Source organism: Watersipora subatra, chromosome 9 (assembly GCF_963576615.1).
Source record: "Watersipora subatra chromosome 9, tzWatSuba1.1, whole genome shotgun sequence".
In the NCBI taxonomy this organism is placed as follows: domain Eukaryota; kingdom Metazoa; phylum Bryozoa; class Gymnolaemata; order Cheilostomatida; family Watersiporidae; genus Watersipora; species Watersipora subatra.
The window spans coordinates 42638882-42657050 of NC_088716.1; the positions used below are offsets into that span (position 1 = coordinate 42638882).

Sequence of the window (18169 nt, forward strand, 5' to 3'; positions counted from 1 at the left end):
TGCAAAACTAAAGTCAGCTTGAGATGCAAACATGCTTCCCATTAGCTCAACACAAACAGATGATTGTTTTCTTTTGATTAACCTGAAAAATGATAGGGTAATTATTAGAGCTGCACAACAATTATAAAAATTAATCGCGATTAATAACTGGTCTGAACCAGTTAATCGCTGATTAATCTTAGAAGTAATCTAGCAAAAACCTCCATATTCAAAAACAAATAATACAGCTACATATAAATTAATTATATTTGAGACAATTGTTAGCAGGAGTACGTGTTATGTATAACGCACATATGTTACAATGCAATAATTATTATAAGTATGAAAACAGTCTATAAAAGTCTATAATTAAATCAGCCAAGAGCTGAGGCAGCACAGTTTAGTCACATTATCCGAAAAAAGAGATACCCTCTTCCTACATACAATATTGCCAGCTTTAGAGAATAGCCACACACAGGGGACGGTAGTAGTAAATATTGTTTGCGACAGCTGGTGCGCGGTAGGATGAGAATTAGTTAAATTATCTATTAATGAGGATGTGCTGGGGTGGTAGGCAAATTCTTTCTGGCTTTTAGTGCACTTCGCTTTCTTGTTTTCACTTCCAACAATGCCCGGCAATGCGCTAGCTAGTACGGAAAACATTTTTCTTCTTTCATGTTCCAATAAAGTGTCAATCTTACAAATATTACTAATATTCTAAAGCTTAAATATGATTGTGATTTTTTGAAAAATAAAAATACACGTATAACTTTAAAAATAAACAAAAATAGACTGTGAGATACATGTATAAAATGATACTGAAATTGCTTTTCTTGCTGCTACCTAGAAACATGCTTGGACAGCCAACAACAAGGCCGCTTACGGCTAGATCGGCACGGTGCTTGTGCATTGTATAAACAAGTTTAATGTTAGCGACTCTCTTTGTATTTTCATAGTTGAGCGCAAAATAATTGTGGTTGTATATAATTGGTAAGAAAGTGCTGCTTGTCATAATATTTATTTGTTAGTAAATTAAATGGCGGTAACCTGCTACATTAATGTTATATATTGAACAATACAAAGGAACCACATCATGATCTGTTGTACCACCTCGGTTGCATTTTATTTGAAGATTAATTGGCTCAACTCAATTGTGTATTTGTATTGATCACGTTAATCGTTTAATTAACGCGATCATTTTGCAGCTCTACTAATTATACAACTACTCACCAATCAGGAATGATTTGTACTAAGCCTGCAAAAGCCACTTCATTTCCAGAACCTTTTGCTCTAATAGTTATGTAAGGCGTGTTAGGGTTTGAAAAGTCAACCAAATGCAAGTTTTTATAAATTCCCTGATTTCATGGCTGTTTTGCTAGGGTCGGCTTATATGCGAGATAGGCTTATATGCAAGAATATACAATAATGATTTCTTATAAAAACACACAAAATATGATGAAGTATAAAAGCAAAAAAGACTTGTGTTCAGTATGAGATGCTTAACCAATTGCGTAACAATAAGTTGTCATGAACTTTTCTGCAGCTTATATAGACCTTACTGAATTTTACCTGGTAAACTACTACTGGTCTTTATTAATACAATTTGTAATTTCTGATGTTAGAAAGTTTAAGCTGTTTGAGCACCTTGTTCTGTCCTCTCAAATACTCACTGACATGCTGAATAATGTATGAGAAATAAGCTTGAAGACTTTTATTAACTATAGTGATTATATTGTTAACATTTTTACATTTTTTTTGGAAGCACTTAAAGCGTCTCTTATATAATATCTGATGGTATGACTCGGAATTTTATCTACTGTTTTGAAGTAACAATATATAGTGTATAAAAAGACAATGAAATGTATAGGCCTATACAGTGATGTTGTCAGTGATGAAAAGTGCTTTAGTCTGCCCTTAATAACATTCTCTGGTAAGCCCAAGTCATAACCACTTATGATGTAATTGTAGGTTGAAATTATAGAATTATCAATACCCACTAAATGGCTGCTGTGAATCTTATGTTAGTTAAACTACTTACAGAACTTTCCCATCTGCCTGATGCAACCCCAAAGCATGTTTTTGCTACATGACCTATGAAGTAAATATTTTTTGGTAGCGCTGAAATACAGGTATGAAGGCTACAACCTGGATATGAGCGCTGAAGTGGGCCTCCTTTCAAGAAATGTTAAAGTGAGAGGAGAAGCACATTCTGATCTCCAGAAGCAGTCATTTGGAGGCCGCATTTTGGTCAGCGATTACTTTGATGGTACTCAGCAATGGACAGGTACAAGCCTCATACAGGCTTATAAAATAAATTTGAAAAATTAATTTTTGTAGCATTTGATTTGTATCCGTGTTGCATGGCAGCCTTTAGTTATTCAGCAGAGCTAGAAAACATTCAATTTAATGTAGGTGACTTATGAACGTCGTAAACAGACCGCATCAGAGTATTGCTTCTACTGTTCGGATTGCCGGATTACTGAATTTTGTTAAAAATAATTGAAAGAATTTTTGTAGCAAATTTGACTGTTCAGGAGGTATTTTTCTGTGAGATTTTTGTGATTTGGTCTAAGTTATAAAACATTGTAACCATGACATAGCAAAGAGAAGTACACACATACTAAAATGATCCAAGTCCATACCCATATGATAGCTACTGTTTTTTGTGGGTCAGTAAAATGTGCTTTTAATGCTCCTAGAGCCGGTAGATCATTTGTCTAGATGGAAAATTATGGTTCATTTTACGGCAAAGCTCCTGGTGGCTTCACACTTTGAAATCTAATCTAATGTATACAAACAGGTTTCTCATCCTAGATTGTGTGAACTACATTCCATCAACCTTGAAACCAATTAGAATAACAACACAATTTCTTTTAAACTAATTATCACTTTGAAGCTCTATGCGAGTAGAACTCAAGGAAAAAAACAGAAATAAAGTTTGGTAAATGGCTATTCTTTTACTTTTTCAAAGAAGGGATTTTTTAGAGGTAACGGAAGTAACATAATGGTTGCAGTAGACTGAGTCTGATAGAGTATGTATATTTGTTATAAGTATAAAAACAAATAGTATTGGTGTGAACTCTTGTTGAAATAAAGGATCTTTTGACCTTTGTCTATTTTTATCCTTTTTACCCAAAATTTCCATAGTTTCTTTTGAAACTAATGCTCTGTTAGCAGCCATTTACACCTCTCGGTCAGCTTAACATGCCCTCGGTATTTAGGCAACATTTTGAGAATCCATAGTTTATTCAACTTAAAAATTATTATTTACTTAAACTAATTAAGAAGAAAGTGAAAAAAATCTGAGACCCTCTGTAAAACAGAAATGGAAAAACCAAGTGAAACCATTCATCTGACTTTACTTGTGTGTAGAATCAGGTGATCAGGATCAAGTAGAGAAACAATTTCCTAAGCTTTCAAGTGCTAAATAGACCAAAAAATTTTCTGATTTTCAAGTTTTTGTTAAGATCGCTGCAGTTCAATGTCAGTGAGTTTGGCACAGTTATTTGCTTTTTCACAAAATGGCAAACCAACTTTTAAGTTTTGCATTTAACATCTCAATAGAACATTTTTTGATAATTATACTGTCAATAATAGTCTATAAAAAGAGATTTATTTTTCTTTGTTTACAATAGTTTGCAAGCATATGTAGCATGCTTTTGATGAATTGATGACATGAATATAAAAACTTGCTGCTATTTCTATTCAGGGTATGCTAGAATAAGTGATACGGAGTTCTATCACATGGGCCAGGAAGGCTATATCAACTATGAGGATCCAAGGTTTTCTCTTTCCTTTCTGAATACTGGGCCTGTCTCTGAGATTAAACCCTCTTATATCAAACAAGTGAGTCTTTTTTTCTGCTGATTGGAACTACAAAATATGGCTACACAACATTTACAACAAATATTTTGATATTATATATGACACTTCTTATTCTATCATTTTTATTTTTCAATAGTTTGTTGATTTTTTACACTTACGTGATTTTATGAATTTATAGCCATTTTATTAGCCTTACTGTTCTGCCTTTGTCCAAAACCATTTACCATGAATGCGAATATAATTTTGCAGGGTAAGAAGTTCTCCAAACAGACATATCTTGATATGTGTGTGAATAATTTAAAGTTTATAAAGATTGTTGTCATTTTATACTCTGAAGATTTCATAATTCAGTCGCAACTGAATCTCTATAATATTTGAAAATGAAACCAGCGCATTGATGGCCAATACACATGCTGCAATTGATTACCACTATTTTTTGCATACAAGCATTTTATCACATGTTCAATTTTCTATGGCCATAGTTTAGCTCCGATCTCACATATAAAACTTTCTTATACCACCAAAGAGCTTGTGTCCTGATATGGATTGGTTGAACATTTAATGCCAGCCATTAAGCCAGTATAATTACAAACTTATTACTCCTTATTTTTCTAGAATTCATTCAAAGACAGCTTCAACACGGCTATTGGTGTAATTGATGCTGATGGCATCATTGTTGAAGACAACATCATTCACGGCACAGTAGATGCAGGTATAAGAATAAAATCTACCAACTCTACTCTCCGCAGAAACCTGGTGACATTTACTCAAGCTCGAGCGTGCTACCAGGAGAGAATGGAATCAGACAGTTTCTTCTACCATGGTTCAATTGAGGTATTACCATGATTTTCTAGAACGCTGTCTTTTTCGCTTGGAGGCTAAAATATCTCTGGTTATTTGATGCATTTTTAGAATCAACCAAAATGAGATATTTTAAATTTTGCAAAAAACTGTTTGACTTTAAAACAACTTCAGTTTTAATGTTCAATGCTTTTTGATTTATCAGTGTGACAAACTTTCAGCTCACACTCACATTTCACAGCAGGTATCTCAATTTGAAAATATTTTCATTATATATTTTTACTGTATATATATATATATATATGTATATATACATATATATACATGTATATATACATATGTATATACATATAAACTTTAGACATATATATCTTATACTTTTTTATATATATATATATATAAAGAACATACATGTATGTAAGTTAATATCATTATTTGAGTATAAATATGCTTATGGTGTGGCCATAGCCTGTGTTGCACCAAATTCTGGAGTTTGTTAAAAGTATTGAAATTTGTTTACAATTTTAGAACAGACTCTATTTATTGACTAGGAGAAAGAGGTGTGAGCTTGGCATGTTGAATATTACGTACGCTGCATACTGTATGTCGAACGTTAACCCATGCATTTGTATTATTGATGTTGTCTTGAACCATTGCTGTTCAGTAGGGTTTGTGATGGCTCAACACTGTAATGAACCATTGAAAAGTTACTTGGCTCACTGATATGAGAAAGAAATTTTGAGGTTTCATTTATACATATAAGGAAAAAAAGGACCTAAAACAAAACTCTGTAAAACACTCGAAAATGCATAGAATGAAGAAATATAAATTTGGGTGGACAGAATAAGAAAAAAAGTAGTTTTCTATCTCCTTAAAGAATGGTGGAGGCCTACAGTCTTATCTTTACAAACTTGTATTAAATAGTTCACCATATTTAAAAATTTATTTAATTTGAGAAATTTAATTTAATTTTGTCAGTACTTGTGTTACAATCAAAATATTTTACAGAGCCATTAATATTATTAAACAGCTGGAATAACCAGCTATGTTCAGCTCAAAAGCCATGTGATTGATTTGATAGAACATGAAGCTTTTTTGCAAAAATAATCTATTGCTGCACTGATGTTATATAAATTGCTGCAAAACAAACAAGCTCAACTGTGTTGTTGTAGCTGATTGTAATTTAGAAGTTGTTTCGGTTAACTGTCAGTTAAGAGATTTAAAGGATAAGTAGTGATGCTATCTTATTCGTTTCACCAATCAAAATATATGATATTGCGATTGCAATTGTTTTTGTTAGCATTACATCACTGTTATTATTTATTATAAAAATTACTTGTCCAAATGTTTATTATGGTACTAAAAATACACAGAATGTTACAATGCAAAAATGTTTTTTACACAAGAATAAACTACCAGCCAAGATTTGCTGTTAAATTTTAAGCTTTGTAATAATTTTTTGCATTAGATCTTTGATTCTACTGGAGTGACACTCACCGACAATGCTGTGGCTGGCTCTGAGAGATCAGGATATTCTATTGCTGGATACTCTTGTGAGTCGGCAGATCTTTGGTCTGGCAACGTGGCTCATGGAACCTTGTCTGGTAAGCAACTACTCCCAGAACATGCAAAGGTATCAGGTTGGTAACAAGTTGAGAAAACTGTAGCTTCAGACAGAACGCTAAAATAGGTTAGTTTGATTATCTACATTTATCTTCTTGTCATGAACTGAACAACCTTACTAATTTGAAAGTAGTTAGACCAACATAATATACCAACCAATATGTATGCATTAGCCTATTCATGTTTGTCTCAGATTGAGTGGTTATACAGAGCACTTAGAATGGCTCTTCGGAGACAGTTCTTTGCTTAGATTAAACTTAACAGAAGAGTTAAGACATAGTTGGTTGGTTTGTGATTGGCTTTGCAATAGTAAATATATTATAGATAGCTAATATTAAAAGACAGAGGTTTGATGCATAAAACTTCCAACGATAAACACTACTGCCGGTACTAACTTCACTACCCATAGAACCCACTAAATTGCTCCCCAAATTATAATGTTGGCATTTGGATAAGATAGTTCAAAGTTATGTAAAGAACAAACATCTGTCATTTTCTTTCCTTAACAATTGGTTAAGTAAGTGTAGATACAACATATTCAAGTATAAAATCTAGATGATGCGTGAACAGTTTTGGCCAGTAATACCACATCAATTGCACAAAGTGTTTGCTAAGGATGGCTGTAAACATGCGAGATATAAGATTGCTTTCAATAGAATTTTCAATAGCTAAAGATACTTTTTTTTTCTGATAATATGCTAACATATCAGTAATAAGAACTTGTTACTCCATAGCTGAATCTGTTGTTATCTATAGCAGGAAATCATTTAGTTCATCTTTAACATTGATGGACAATATGACAATGTTGTAGGGGTAGTTATCTTGCCAGAATATCCTGCTCCTACGCCATGTGTGAAGGTGTCTGGCTTCACAGTGTACCACACATTTGACTATGGGATTTATACTCAGACAAGTGCTGCTGTTCTTCTGGAAGATCTCGTACTGGCAGATAACAAAGTGGGAGTCTTGTCTTTGATCATGGGCCCTGAAGCTCTTTCTCATCAGTTTTCCAACAAACAAGTACAACTCTCTAATTCTCTCATAGTAAGTGAAGTTATACTTTAATTTTTTTTTAAATTTCCTGGTTACCGATACAAACAAGACCGACCAATGGCTAAAAGAAAAAATACTTTGTCTTAAAAATTTTGATTTAAGGTCTCCAGTTACTAGATTCTAGTACCAATCTACTTTGGTTTTAAAAGTAATATATTGTGATAATGTTTGCTGATTACAATCCTTATCTGAAAAATGATAGAAAGAACCTACAGGTATTCACAAATGAACAAACATCAGTTTTTAAAGCAGCCTTATTACCACTTGTTGACTAGCCTATGAAAGAAGAGGTGTTTTTAATAGAAGTTCCAATTTACCCTGATTTAGTCATTTAATATGTTACCTCTATGCATATAACAAATATTATTTTATAGTAGAAACTGTACTTCATTTGTTGTTTTTAATATCGGTATGTTCATTGTAGCTCAATCCTGAATTCTGACTGCCCTGCCTCTCATACACCAATATCTTTCGTGAAACCTTTTTACCTGCCCAACTTAGAAAAAATTATTAACGCATTTGGCTGTGGCTGCGGTAAACTGCTTTGTTTTTTCCTCCCCTAATAAGTTTTCTGGCAGCATACATGCATCTTTTGTAAAGGTTGGCAGCACTGATCAGCGAGACTGTAGCATGGCCTATGATGCTGATCCTGACAGCTGTAACCTAGACACAACTTCTACTGCTCGATCTTGGACGAGCAACAGCGGAGGGTCAATTGCGATGGCTTTTGGTCAATTCATGAGTGGCTCAAACGTAGCCCCTTCCAAACCATGGAAAGGGTTAATGACTTACAATTCTAATGCAGGATTAACAACTGTTAAAGGTTAGTAAAGTTTGTAAAAATAATAGATGGTCTATCAGTGTTATATTTCAAGTTTAGTTAAGCTGTTCGGGTATACTTTAGACCTCGACAACTGAATATTTTCTAGATTAGCATCTGCAACCAAAAAGTTCACTTTTTGATTAAACCAATAGCGTTCTTTCATGCCAAGTTCAAATGGTAATCTTTTTTATTGCTATAAAGACCTTATTGATCATTCATGTCACTGCCTCCTAAATGTTTTACCAACCATAAAATACTGCGAAAACAGATTCCTTATTTATCACACTTGAATCTGTTTAAGTTTTAGTGATTGGTGTGAGTTTCTGGATGGCTCAAGTTTATCCAACTAGTTTTAATGATTGGGATAAGAATATTTTTACACATGATAAAATATGTAACAATATATTTAACCAGTTTATATGTGCATGCGTTCCAAATTATTTTCCAATTTAATTTCCTTCTCACACAAATATCCGAAGCGCTTTTAAAACCTCTCACAAAGGTTGCTTTGTAAAAAAGTGTTTGAAAAAGAAGTCTGTAAGTTACTTCTATCTGAATGCTTGTAGATGTTGTGTTTGCTAAATTTGGTCTGGCATGTGGAGGCAATAAGCGAGACGTAATTTTCAGCACATCTCCAGGAAATGAAGATCTTCAGCACCCTATGGAAGTCTCATCTCTCACTCTCATTGACGTTGACGACGAGAGCAAAGCATTCTATCACCGACCTTCTGTCTCGTTAGTTGTTACGAAGCAGTTGTATTTCACATCCAAGATTTTTTGCTGTTAAGTGTGTAGCGGCGACAAACATGATAAAAACGCTGATGCTACAGTTAAAAGTGGCTCAATAGCAATTAATACTTAAAATCCAGCAAAAATTAAGGCATCATTGCGATGTGCACCTGATGGAAATATCAAACTTCTATCAGGTGCATAGCTTTTATATTGAATTGTTTGATGGGTTATTCTATGCTGCATAGAAACACTGCCGGGTTGTTATTTTTCTTCCACTGCAGCTTAAAAAATTTCTCAAAATTTTCTTTATTTGACGCAATAAAACAAAATTAACGCACTCCTAATAGTATATAAATGCTTAAGTTTGTAGTTTGTTATAAATTTAGTGAATGCCATAAAGGTTTGCGAATAACTCTAGAACTATCCTGTAGCTATACAAAATTTGAAAATTCACAACACACTCAGATCTTAAAGCATGATTAGTGCATAATGCATGATGCCATTATCATGCATGATGCTTTCAGACACTAAAAATTGCTCAATTTTTTACATTTTTGAATATTTACTACGATGTGGCTACTCCAACTCTGATAGAGCTAAATTTTCCCTGAACATAGACTTTCAGTGTTTATGGTCAGTAACTAATTATTGAAGGTAATCTTTCACTTTAATAATTCATGACTGGATGGATTCTGATAGCACTATCTGAGCTCTATTGATTCAGTTCTTTGCTTGAACAGTGTCATGTCTCTGAACTTTAGAAAGATCAACTCAGCTGATTGCGTAGACATGGACTGCGATGCTAAAAAGAAATGCATGATCAAAGACTTGGATGGGTCATTGCTTGGTGAAGTCGGTGCTGTGATTCCTCAATCAGAGGTTAGCTTGTTCTCTTGCCACCTATTCTGAAAAGCACATTTTTGAACCTTAATCTATATACCTAACTACAAGGCTAAGCCATTCTTATTTCTTTCATCGCTCTTTCATATACTGCATAACCTTTTGCGACTACACACGCTAAATCATTGATTAATACAGTGCACCCCTTTTTTGTCTTACAATATGTAACGTGATGTTTTTTCGTGTTTGCCATACGAGGACAAAAATCTTTTTAATTTTTTTGCCATAGGATTTCTCTCAAATTTAATTTTGGCAGTCGGTATACTGACTACACTGAAATAATAAAAATGCTAATATTCTATTTGCTAAAATTTCTCTCGCAACTCTTGAAAATAATACAATGCTTGCTATCTCCCAGTTCAAGGTTATTCATTATAAATTATAGTGAAAACGAAACCGGAAATAGATCAGTGGTAAAATTTTAGACAGTGATAAAGTTTTATAAAATGACAAAATTAAAGTTCATTTTAGCAAAACACATGCTAAAACTTAGCTTTCAATATGCGTTTAGGAGGATAGATTCATTTAAGTTAAACTCAACGTTTATGTTATATGTCTGTATCAATGGTAAGAACTCCTTACACTACGTACTGCATGTAGTACATTGTAATGTTACATTTATTGCAGATCATAATCATTATTCATAGAAAAGCCAACTATATTTAGCCATTACTTGCTGATTATTTCACACTTACATTTAAACACTTGAAGTTGTTTTATTTTATCTCCTAATTTATTTCATTTACACAAAACCCATGATTTGAAGTTTAAAAGCCACAGTAGTTTGACAAAGTTTGAAAACCTTTACAGTTGTTTTATTTTTTGTCCTAATTGATTTGAGCTGCACAAAACACTTTTTTCATGACATGAAGTTTGAAAGTTAGAATAACAATTGTTGTTATATGTTACATGAAAATATTTTTTATGCAAATAGTTTTTTAATACCTGGGCAACACCAGGCGTTCAGTAGTCTTTATTACGATTAACATTAATAATTTATAATGGAAGGGTTTAAACCCAACTTCTTGAGTAAATATTTTGTATCTGCTTGAATGCATTTTTGCAGCAATCCAGTTGTTTGTAAAATGCATCTCGATGCCTAAATAAGCTCTTGAAGTATTTGTTGTAGTTTGAATGGGATGGCGATCCGAGAAGAGGGTTAGGTGACTACAGAATTCCTAAGACAATGCTAACAGATTTAGAAGGAAATAGGCTAGATGTTGACGAAGTGGCTCCTTACAAAGGTACATATAGACACTGATTTTCTCTCATTTAGAGAACATTTCTATGATGTACACTCCCTTTCCCAACTGTTTGAGAAAATTATAAAACAAAAACATCAACCCATCTTATTCAATACTCTCTTCCTCTTTTATTTATTGTACATCAACGAAAGTTACAACTACATGTACCTAATTACCAGCTTCCTAGTTTTAGCTACCTCAGCAATAGTCTGTGCAGACCTTTAGACTCCTTGTTGAATGATTTGCAGGTATAAATTATAAATTCATGAATATGTGATGTAAATTACTTGAAAACAACTGTTTGAAAAAATTTCAAATCAAAAAATCTGAAATTATTTTTGATTGATTTGCAGGAATTATTGGAAACAGAGATTGTGAGTATGTGTCTGAGTGGCAGGCACACAAGTGCACTGGTGGTTATAATTATGAGATGCTCGTCATAGAGAGTATGGACTCTGACACGGAGACTCGTCGTCTCTCTCCAGTCGCTGTACTCGGTAATAAGCTCACTCATCTTACGTGTTCATTCTTGTTAGAGTTTCTGCTTGTCTCACGAGGAGTTTTTATTCCTTGTTGATCTTATACTATACTTGTTCAACCACCTATGATTTTATAAAAACTAGGTGTTTAAACTATGAAATTTCATTTTTTCTTTAATCAATTAATATGTAAAAAAATTTCAGATTTTTTAACTATTTATTAAAAATTTGTAAATTATTTGTTCTACTTGGCCAGCCTGAGTCTGTCAAGCTCCTATAGCTAGAAAATTACAACTGTTTTAGCAATAGTGTGACACATCATGGTTATAGAAAAAAACATTAGTGTCGTTTTAATAATATTTATATCTCATATTCTCACAAGCAGTGCATAAAATTATAACTTCTAAAATTTCTGCATATGTATAATGATCTTGTAAATATTTTACACTAATTTGTTTCTAACGCCCATCACTAAATCATATCCTAGAGCTTTATCTATAGACTATCAGATTAGGTTTTGTAGCTTACATTAATAACCTATAATATGTTGATATAGCGAATGGTGATTGAAGTCAAGGATTGAGGGAGTTATGACCCACTTGCAAAACATTAATTCCACACATACTGACAATATTTTCTTTTCCAGTTCATGCGCTCATTAATCAATTATGATATTTTGCACCTTAACTTTCAGGATAATATGATATTGACTGTTGTTTTCATATAGCATTTTCCATGGCTGGTACTGTTGATAACTATAGCATAGGCACTAGTTTGAAAAAAAGCGTTACATCGGATATGACTAGTCTTTTTTGAAATCATGCTCAAAGCAGTTTTTACTAAACAGCCCATCTCTCTTGCAAGGTGAGAAGTACATAGACCTTATAAATGGGCCACAGGATCATGGTTGGTGTTCTGGATATACCTGCAGAAAAAGAGTGTCTACCTTTATGGCTCTTGTTGCTACTGGTAGGTTTATGTAAGCTTTATTAAGGTCTTGCACCAGCTTAAGTATGAATAACTTTCCTTACTTTCCTGATCCTAACAATTAACCAATCGAGTACCGATAATCTGAATGGGTGTATCACTATCAGGTTTTAAGAACACTTTTAAGTCTCCCACTGTAATTAGATATAAAGCTGAAAAACTTCTAATCAGATTTCTGATGACTTGGGAAGAGGTATTAGATCTATAAAAAAAATTTTTCCTCAACAACAGAATATCTGATTTTCAACAGAGGCTCTATACTAATTTAGTATGACCATCAAACAGTTGTATTATTGGATGTTAAGCTAAATCCACCATATTTTTATCAGCTCTATTTATGAGGTTGACAAGCTTGAATTTGATAAGTGGAATATTGCCATCATTGTATATAAATTCAGTAGATAATATTCTATTTGGTATTACAGATGTTCACTATGCCCTCTATTTTACATCTACTGCTCCCCAGCATCTTCGACTGACAATGCTCAATTCTGGACCAAACGAGATGATAACCCTTGAGATTTACAACACCATCTCCAATAGGTAGCCCGTTATTATTATTCACATTACTTCTATTATCATTACTATTGTTGCTATTGGTGTTTGTAATAGTCACCCAATAGCACCAGTAGCATCACACAAAAAAGATAATTCCTGAGATCTTTAACTTCATTTCTAAAAGAAAACTATATATTACTATTGTTTTTATTATTATTCCTAATAATCCAATTATTGCTACTATTGCTATTCGTAGTCAGGCAACAGTGCCATCAAGGTGACCTCTAGGATACATTGAAGGTCTGTGAGTTCTATTAAAGTGATTTAAACTTTCGTGAAAAGTTGCATCATTACTACGTGTACATGGTGAAGTTGAAGACAAATTAATAGGGTATACCGAAGGTCTCTCGGTTCTATTAGAGTGCTTTAAACTTACTTGACAAGTGGCATCATCACTACATGGTAATTTTCAAAGACAAATTTGTTCTGATTACTACCTATAGCACTGATTAATAATAAATGGCATACAAAGACTAAAACCTTTTTTAGTAAATACTACTCAAACAACACCTCTTGTTGATGTCACAAGAAGTGCCTATTAAACCCTCCTTGGTTCCTCTTATACATTTTACAGTAATTTTATTACAAGCAGTTAAAAAACAGCACGCTTTATAAGATTTTTATGTAATAATTTGTTTTCTCTATTGTAGTTACAAAACACTATTGTGTTTTAGCCAAGTCCAATACCTATATGTGTACCTATACATATATATCCTATACCTATATGTCCTATACCTATATATCCTATACCTATATGTTATATATGTTAAGTATATATCAGTCTTATGTCATTTGTGCTCTATCATAGTTGAGTAATTTTATCCTTGTTATATGATTATACTAGGTGAATACCCGGTGTTGCATTGATAATAAAAAAATTTTTTTGCACAGAAATATTCCTTTCAATCGACAATCAGTATATACATATCAATATATCAATATATCAATATATCAATATATCAATATATCAATATATCAATATATCAATATATCAATATATCAATATATCAATATATCAATATATCAATATATCAATATATCAATATATCAATACATCTACCATTCCAACTTTTAAATGAAAGTGTTGCTTACTTGTCTGTACTGTGTTTATTTCTGTGTAAGTCAGACTGTATCGGCTGCAGTACCTATTACAGCTTTACACTGATTGCAATAGTCTGGGTTCCTATGTGAGCTTGATCATTTTTCTTCTGACCAACAATTTTAGCATAATGCTACCTGAAGTGTTTAGCCTGAAGCCATGAAACATTGACACGTGTAATGCCAATTTTTTATGGCATAACACATGCCAATGTATGTGCACAGTTATTTCATAGTATAGCTAGTTGGACAGCATAGTGTATTACATAAATGCCAGTCTGCATAATTGGATGTTCAAAGTTCAAATCCAGTACACAACAAATTTTCCATACCTCAAACTTTGCCGCTATAACTGGACACACAGACAAACAGACTAACAAAAGACCAGCAAAATACAAACTCTGAGGTTTATATATAGGCTATACTAGTTAATTTCCCAGCATTGCACGAGTAATAAAAATCTGTTGTTCATAAAACTCCTTTTTGTTTAACATACCACATTTACCATTCTAAGTTTTAAATGAAAGCATTCGTTTTTTGCTGTCATCCCTGTGTCCAGTTATAGCAATTGAAACTTGCAATACAAAATCCAGTTGATAATTGGATTAAACATTCAACCTCCAGTTCTGTAGACAGGTATTTGTCAATACAATGTGCTGTCCAACAGGCTACGCTGAGAAACAAATTCTGCAGATACTCTTTACACACTCGAACCTTTCATGACCTGACACTAAATATTTCAGCTAGCATTATGCTAGAATTATTGGTCATGGAAAAATACTTAAACTCACATGGGCAGCTGGACTATTGCAATCAGTATGATAGAGTTGTAGCAGGCACTGCAGCTGGTACCATGGAAATTACACAAAAAAATAAACACAGTACACATAAATAAATACAGGACACACAAACAAACACCTCCATTTAAAAGTTGGGATGGTAGATGTTGTATATGTTGATTAAAAGAAAAATTTCTGTGCAACAACCTTTTTATAACCTGTGGAACGCCGGGCATTCATTAGTTTACTAATATATTTAATTATTAAATAATGTAAACATGTAAAAGATTTTTTACATTTTGCCAGTGTGTTTGAGCTGGCTGATACTTAATTTTGTAATTCTACACCAGCAGGAGGTAGACAAATAATGCGTTACACACTTCAATGCATTATACGTATTAACCATCAAAATTTTATACAATTTGTAATATCTAAAGCTTGTTGATTGTTGTTATGCTTGTTGCACACAACGTTTATGTATGAAAATGAAAATAGAAATCCTTTAAAACTTTATATTACAAGAAATAGGTCTTGTGCAGTTCAGAAGAATTTAAAGAAAAAATAAGATAATAGTAAGTGTTTAAATGTGTAATAATCATTAGGTAATGGCTATATAGTCTGTTCTACTACAATGATTACGATAAGAATAATTGATACTGGTACAATCATTACAAACTGAAAAAAATCAAATAGAAATCATGAATATATTGAATTATTACTAACAGTGAAGTGTGTGTATAAGAAGATTACTGTTGCTGTAGAAGCTATCCATCAAAAATTTGAATGCGCCGATGTACAAACGTAAAAATGAGGTATTGTAGTTAAATACAACACTGAAGCACGCAAGGGTAAACCATATTCTTTGTCTGGCCGAGCAGAGAGAGAATATGAATGGCACATTCATAAAATTTGAAGCAAAAATGTGTAAGATAATACAAAAAACAAATGCTGTGATGAGGTTTTGTGATGAACGCGTGTATTGGACTCAAAACTCGTGTCTCATGAAAGGAACCTCTGCATGTTAATGTACTATAACCATATAACATGCATACAAATGACGATATGCATACGAAAACCAATGTTTTAAATGGATTTGATAACAAAGATAGTTATAAAAAATTTAATTTAAATTAAAATAAATAATGTAAAAAGCTGTATATAAAAAAGAAAGAAAAAGCGCGTAAGCCAGGTAAGAGAACCATGTGTTTTAAAAATAGCATTTTTGAAAACCAGATGCAACTCACAGAAAAACATGTGTTGCTAAAAGACTTGACTTGCGTCGCTAAAACACTGGAAAAACCAGAATGCAAATCCCAGCAATCAAACTGATTGCATCCAGATGCGTGAATGCGAGGTTATACGCTTTTTGATGGGGAGCTGCCATAAGTATGAGCGCTATGCTTTATCAGGGTAAGATAGCAGCGTCAAGTGATGGGTTGAACGCGTGTTATGTGTTCCAAGTTTAAAATGATTTGGGTTTCCAGTTCAATCCCTTTTTCGACTGGATTTTTTCTTGCTAAAGTGTCATCAGTATAATTGGACATAGGGTGTACAAAAAGACTCAAACAACAACACGTATATTTAGATATATAGATATATGCACATGTATAGATAGTGTGTTAGTTGTGTAATTATTAAATAGCTTTGCATTTTAGCATGATTAAGCATTGAAATTGTTAAAGGTTGACTTGCAACAAAATTCACATTACAGTTATTTGATATCAAAAGATTCACCATGTCTTACTCTGTTGTGTTGTAGGTGCAAAATATGTGGAAATGTGATTACAAGCTCTTAAATGCTAAAAAACGAACAGTTAATCGCAGCCAGACGAGGCCGCTGTAGTTTGGATTCTCTTTCCAAAACGGCTAAAATAGGACGTAGTTGTGGTAGATGGTTTCTGTTTACACTTTCATGCAACCTTATTCGTCGAAATATTTTCACAAAATATACTTCACGCATTCAATAAAACCATGTCTATTGTTCTTACGCGTCTGTTTTATCGTCATTGTAATGCTGTCACTTTTAGCAGTGATATATTAAATAACTTACTGTAAAAGTTTGTTTAATTTTTTAACCTTATCTCGAAGAAGGACATATCATTGTCTGATAATCATGATGAGCCTGTTGGTCACCTGTGATAATCGATAAGTGCTGCAGAAATTATTTGCGAAGTAATTGGTCACATGATCAGATTACGACTTGACGATTAGACCAAGCCGAAACTAAACTGTAAAGTAGTAAGCATCTATATTTGATACGGGGTCTTGGGTAAAACCCGAAGTGTTTGTCATAAATTAGTGCTGCGATAAGTTTTATATTGAGCTTTGTATTGGCCTTTCAATTCACGTGAGAACATAATGTGACAAGACAATAACCAAACTGTAATGACTACGTCAGAGAAATAAACATATTTCAATCTACGGCGGCTTTTCGTTTTTGAGCTTTTAAGAGCTTGTAATCACACTTCCACATATTTAGCACTTACAACACAACAGAGTAAGACATGGTGAATCTTTCAATACCAAATAACTGTAATGTGAATTTTGTTGCAAGTCAACCTTCAAGTATGTCATAATTATAATGTATAAAAATATTTTTTCTTTTATTTTTGTTATGCGAATGCAATAGAGTTTTTTCAATTTAGAATTGATGTCTATGTTGATGGCGAGCTAATAGAGCCACTGAATGCTAAAATGGTAGACGGTGAGCTTGTATACACATCTCCAGATTTCTACTGTCAATATTGCCCTCAGAATCAACCATCTGTCAATCATGGTGACAACTTTCAGGTTAGCTTTTATTTTGTTATAGTTGAGCCAGCTGTAGCATGCCGTGTGTAACAGCGTTCATAGCAGTTTGGTTATTTATTTTCCTGTTTTGTTTTCAAAGCTTCATTTGTAACAATTTTTTGAATTGTTAAATGGAAATCCATGCTTTAAATTTGAGCTACTGAACTGCTGTGAAAGATAACTTTGTATAGGTGAAGCTCAACCTTAAAACATTACTTCAGACTCAGTCAAGCTTTGAAATTGGATAAAGAAGAAAAGCATGAAACATGCAACTGTTGTGGAACCTCTATAAGCACTGATAGCTAATTTTCTCAACGCTATCAGTTCCTCTATAATAATATTTATTGCAAAAATCACCATTTCCATTAAGTGAACAGCTTTTGCTATGCACTCAAAGCATATACAGATCCTTCATTTTGGTAATTTCTGATCGCGGTACATGCCTAAATAAAAAGACTACCTTTAAGCACGCTTACAAATGGAGGAATTGTCTGCTCA

General features: G+C 33.1%; 1 protein-coding gene across 1 annotated transcript in view; it reads left to right on the forward strand.

The window, feature by feature from the left end:
• The window catches only part of LOC137405089 (fibrocystin-L-like), a 114224-nt gene that overhangs the window by 77996 nt on the left and 18059 nt on the right, over nucleotides 1–18169 (forward strand). The window contains exons 61-73 of the mRNA XM_068091315.1: nucleotides 2096–2263; nucleotides 3689–3825; nucleotides 4420–4649; nucleotides 6082–6209; nucleotides 7040–7272; nucleotides 7882–8104; nucleotides 8671–8839; nucleotides 9598–9715; nucleotides 10866–10980; nucleotides 11334–11477; nucleotides 12324–12428; nucleotides 12872–12989; nucleotides 17527–17671. Of these exons, the coding sequence (XP_067947416.1) occupies nucleotides 2096–2263; nucleotides 3689–3825; nucleotides 4420–4649; nucleotides 6082–6209; nucleotides 7040–7272; nucleotides 7882–8104; nucleotides 8671–8839; nucleotides 9598–9715; nucleotides 10866–10980; nucleotides 11334–11477; nucleotides 12324–12428; nucleotides 12872–12989; nucleotides 17527–17671 (2033 nt within the window). The remainder of the gene's footprint in view (nucleotides 1–2095; nucleotides 2264–3688; nucleotides 3826–4419; nucleotides 4650–6081; nucleotides 6210–7039; nucleotides 7273–7881; nucleotides 8105–8670; nucleotides 8840–9597; nucleotides 9716–10865; nucleotides 10981–11333; nucleotides 11478–12323; nucleotides 12429–12871; nucleotides 12990–17526; nucleotides 17672–18169) is intronic.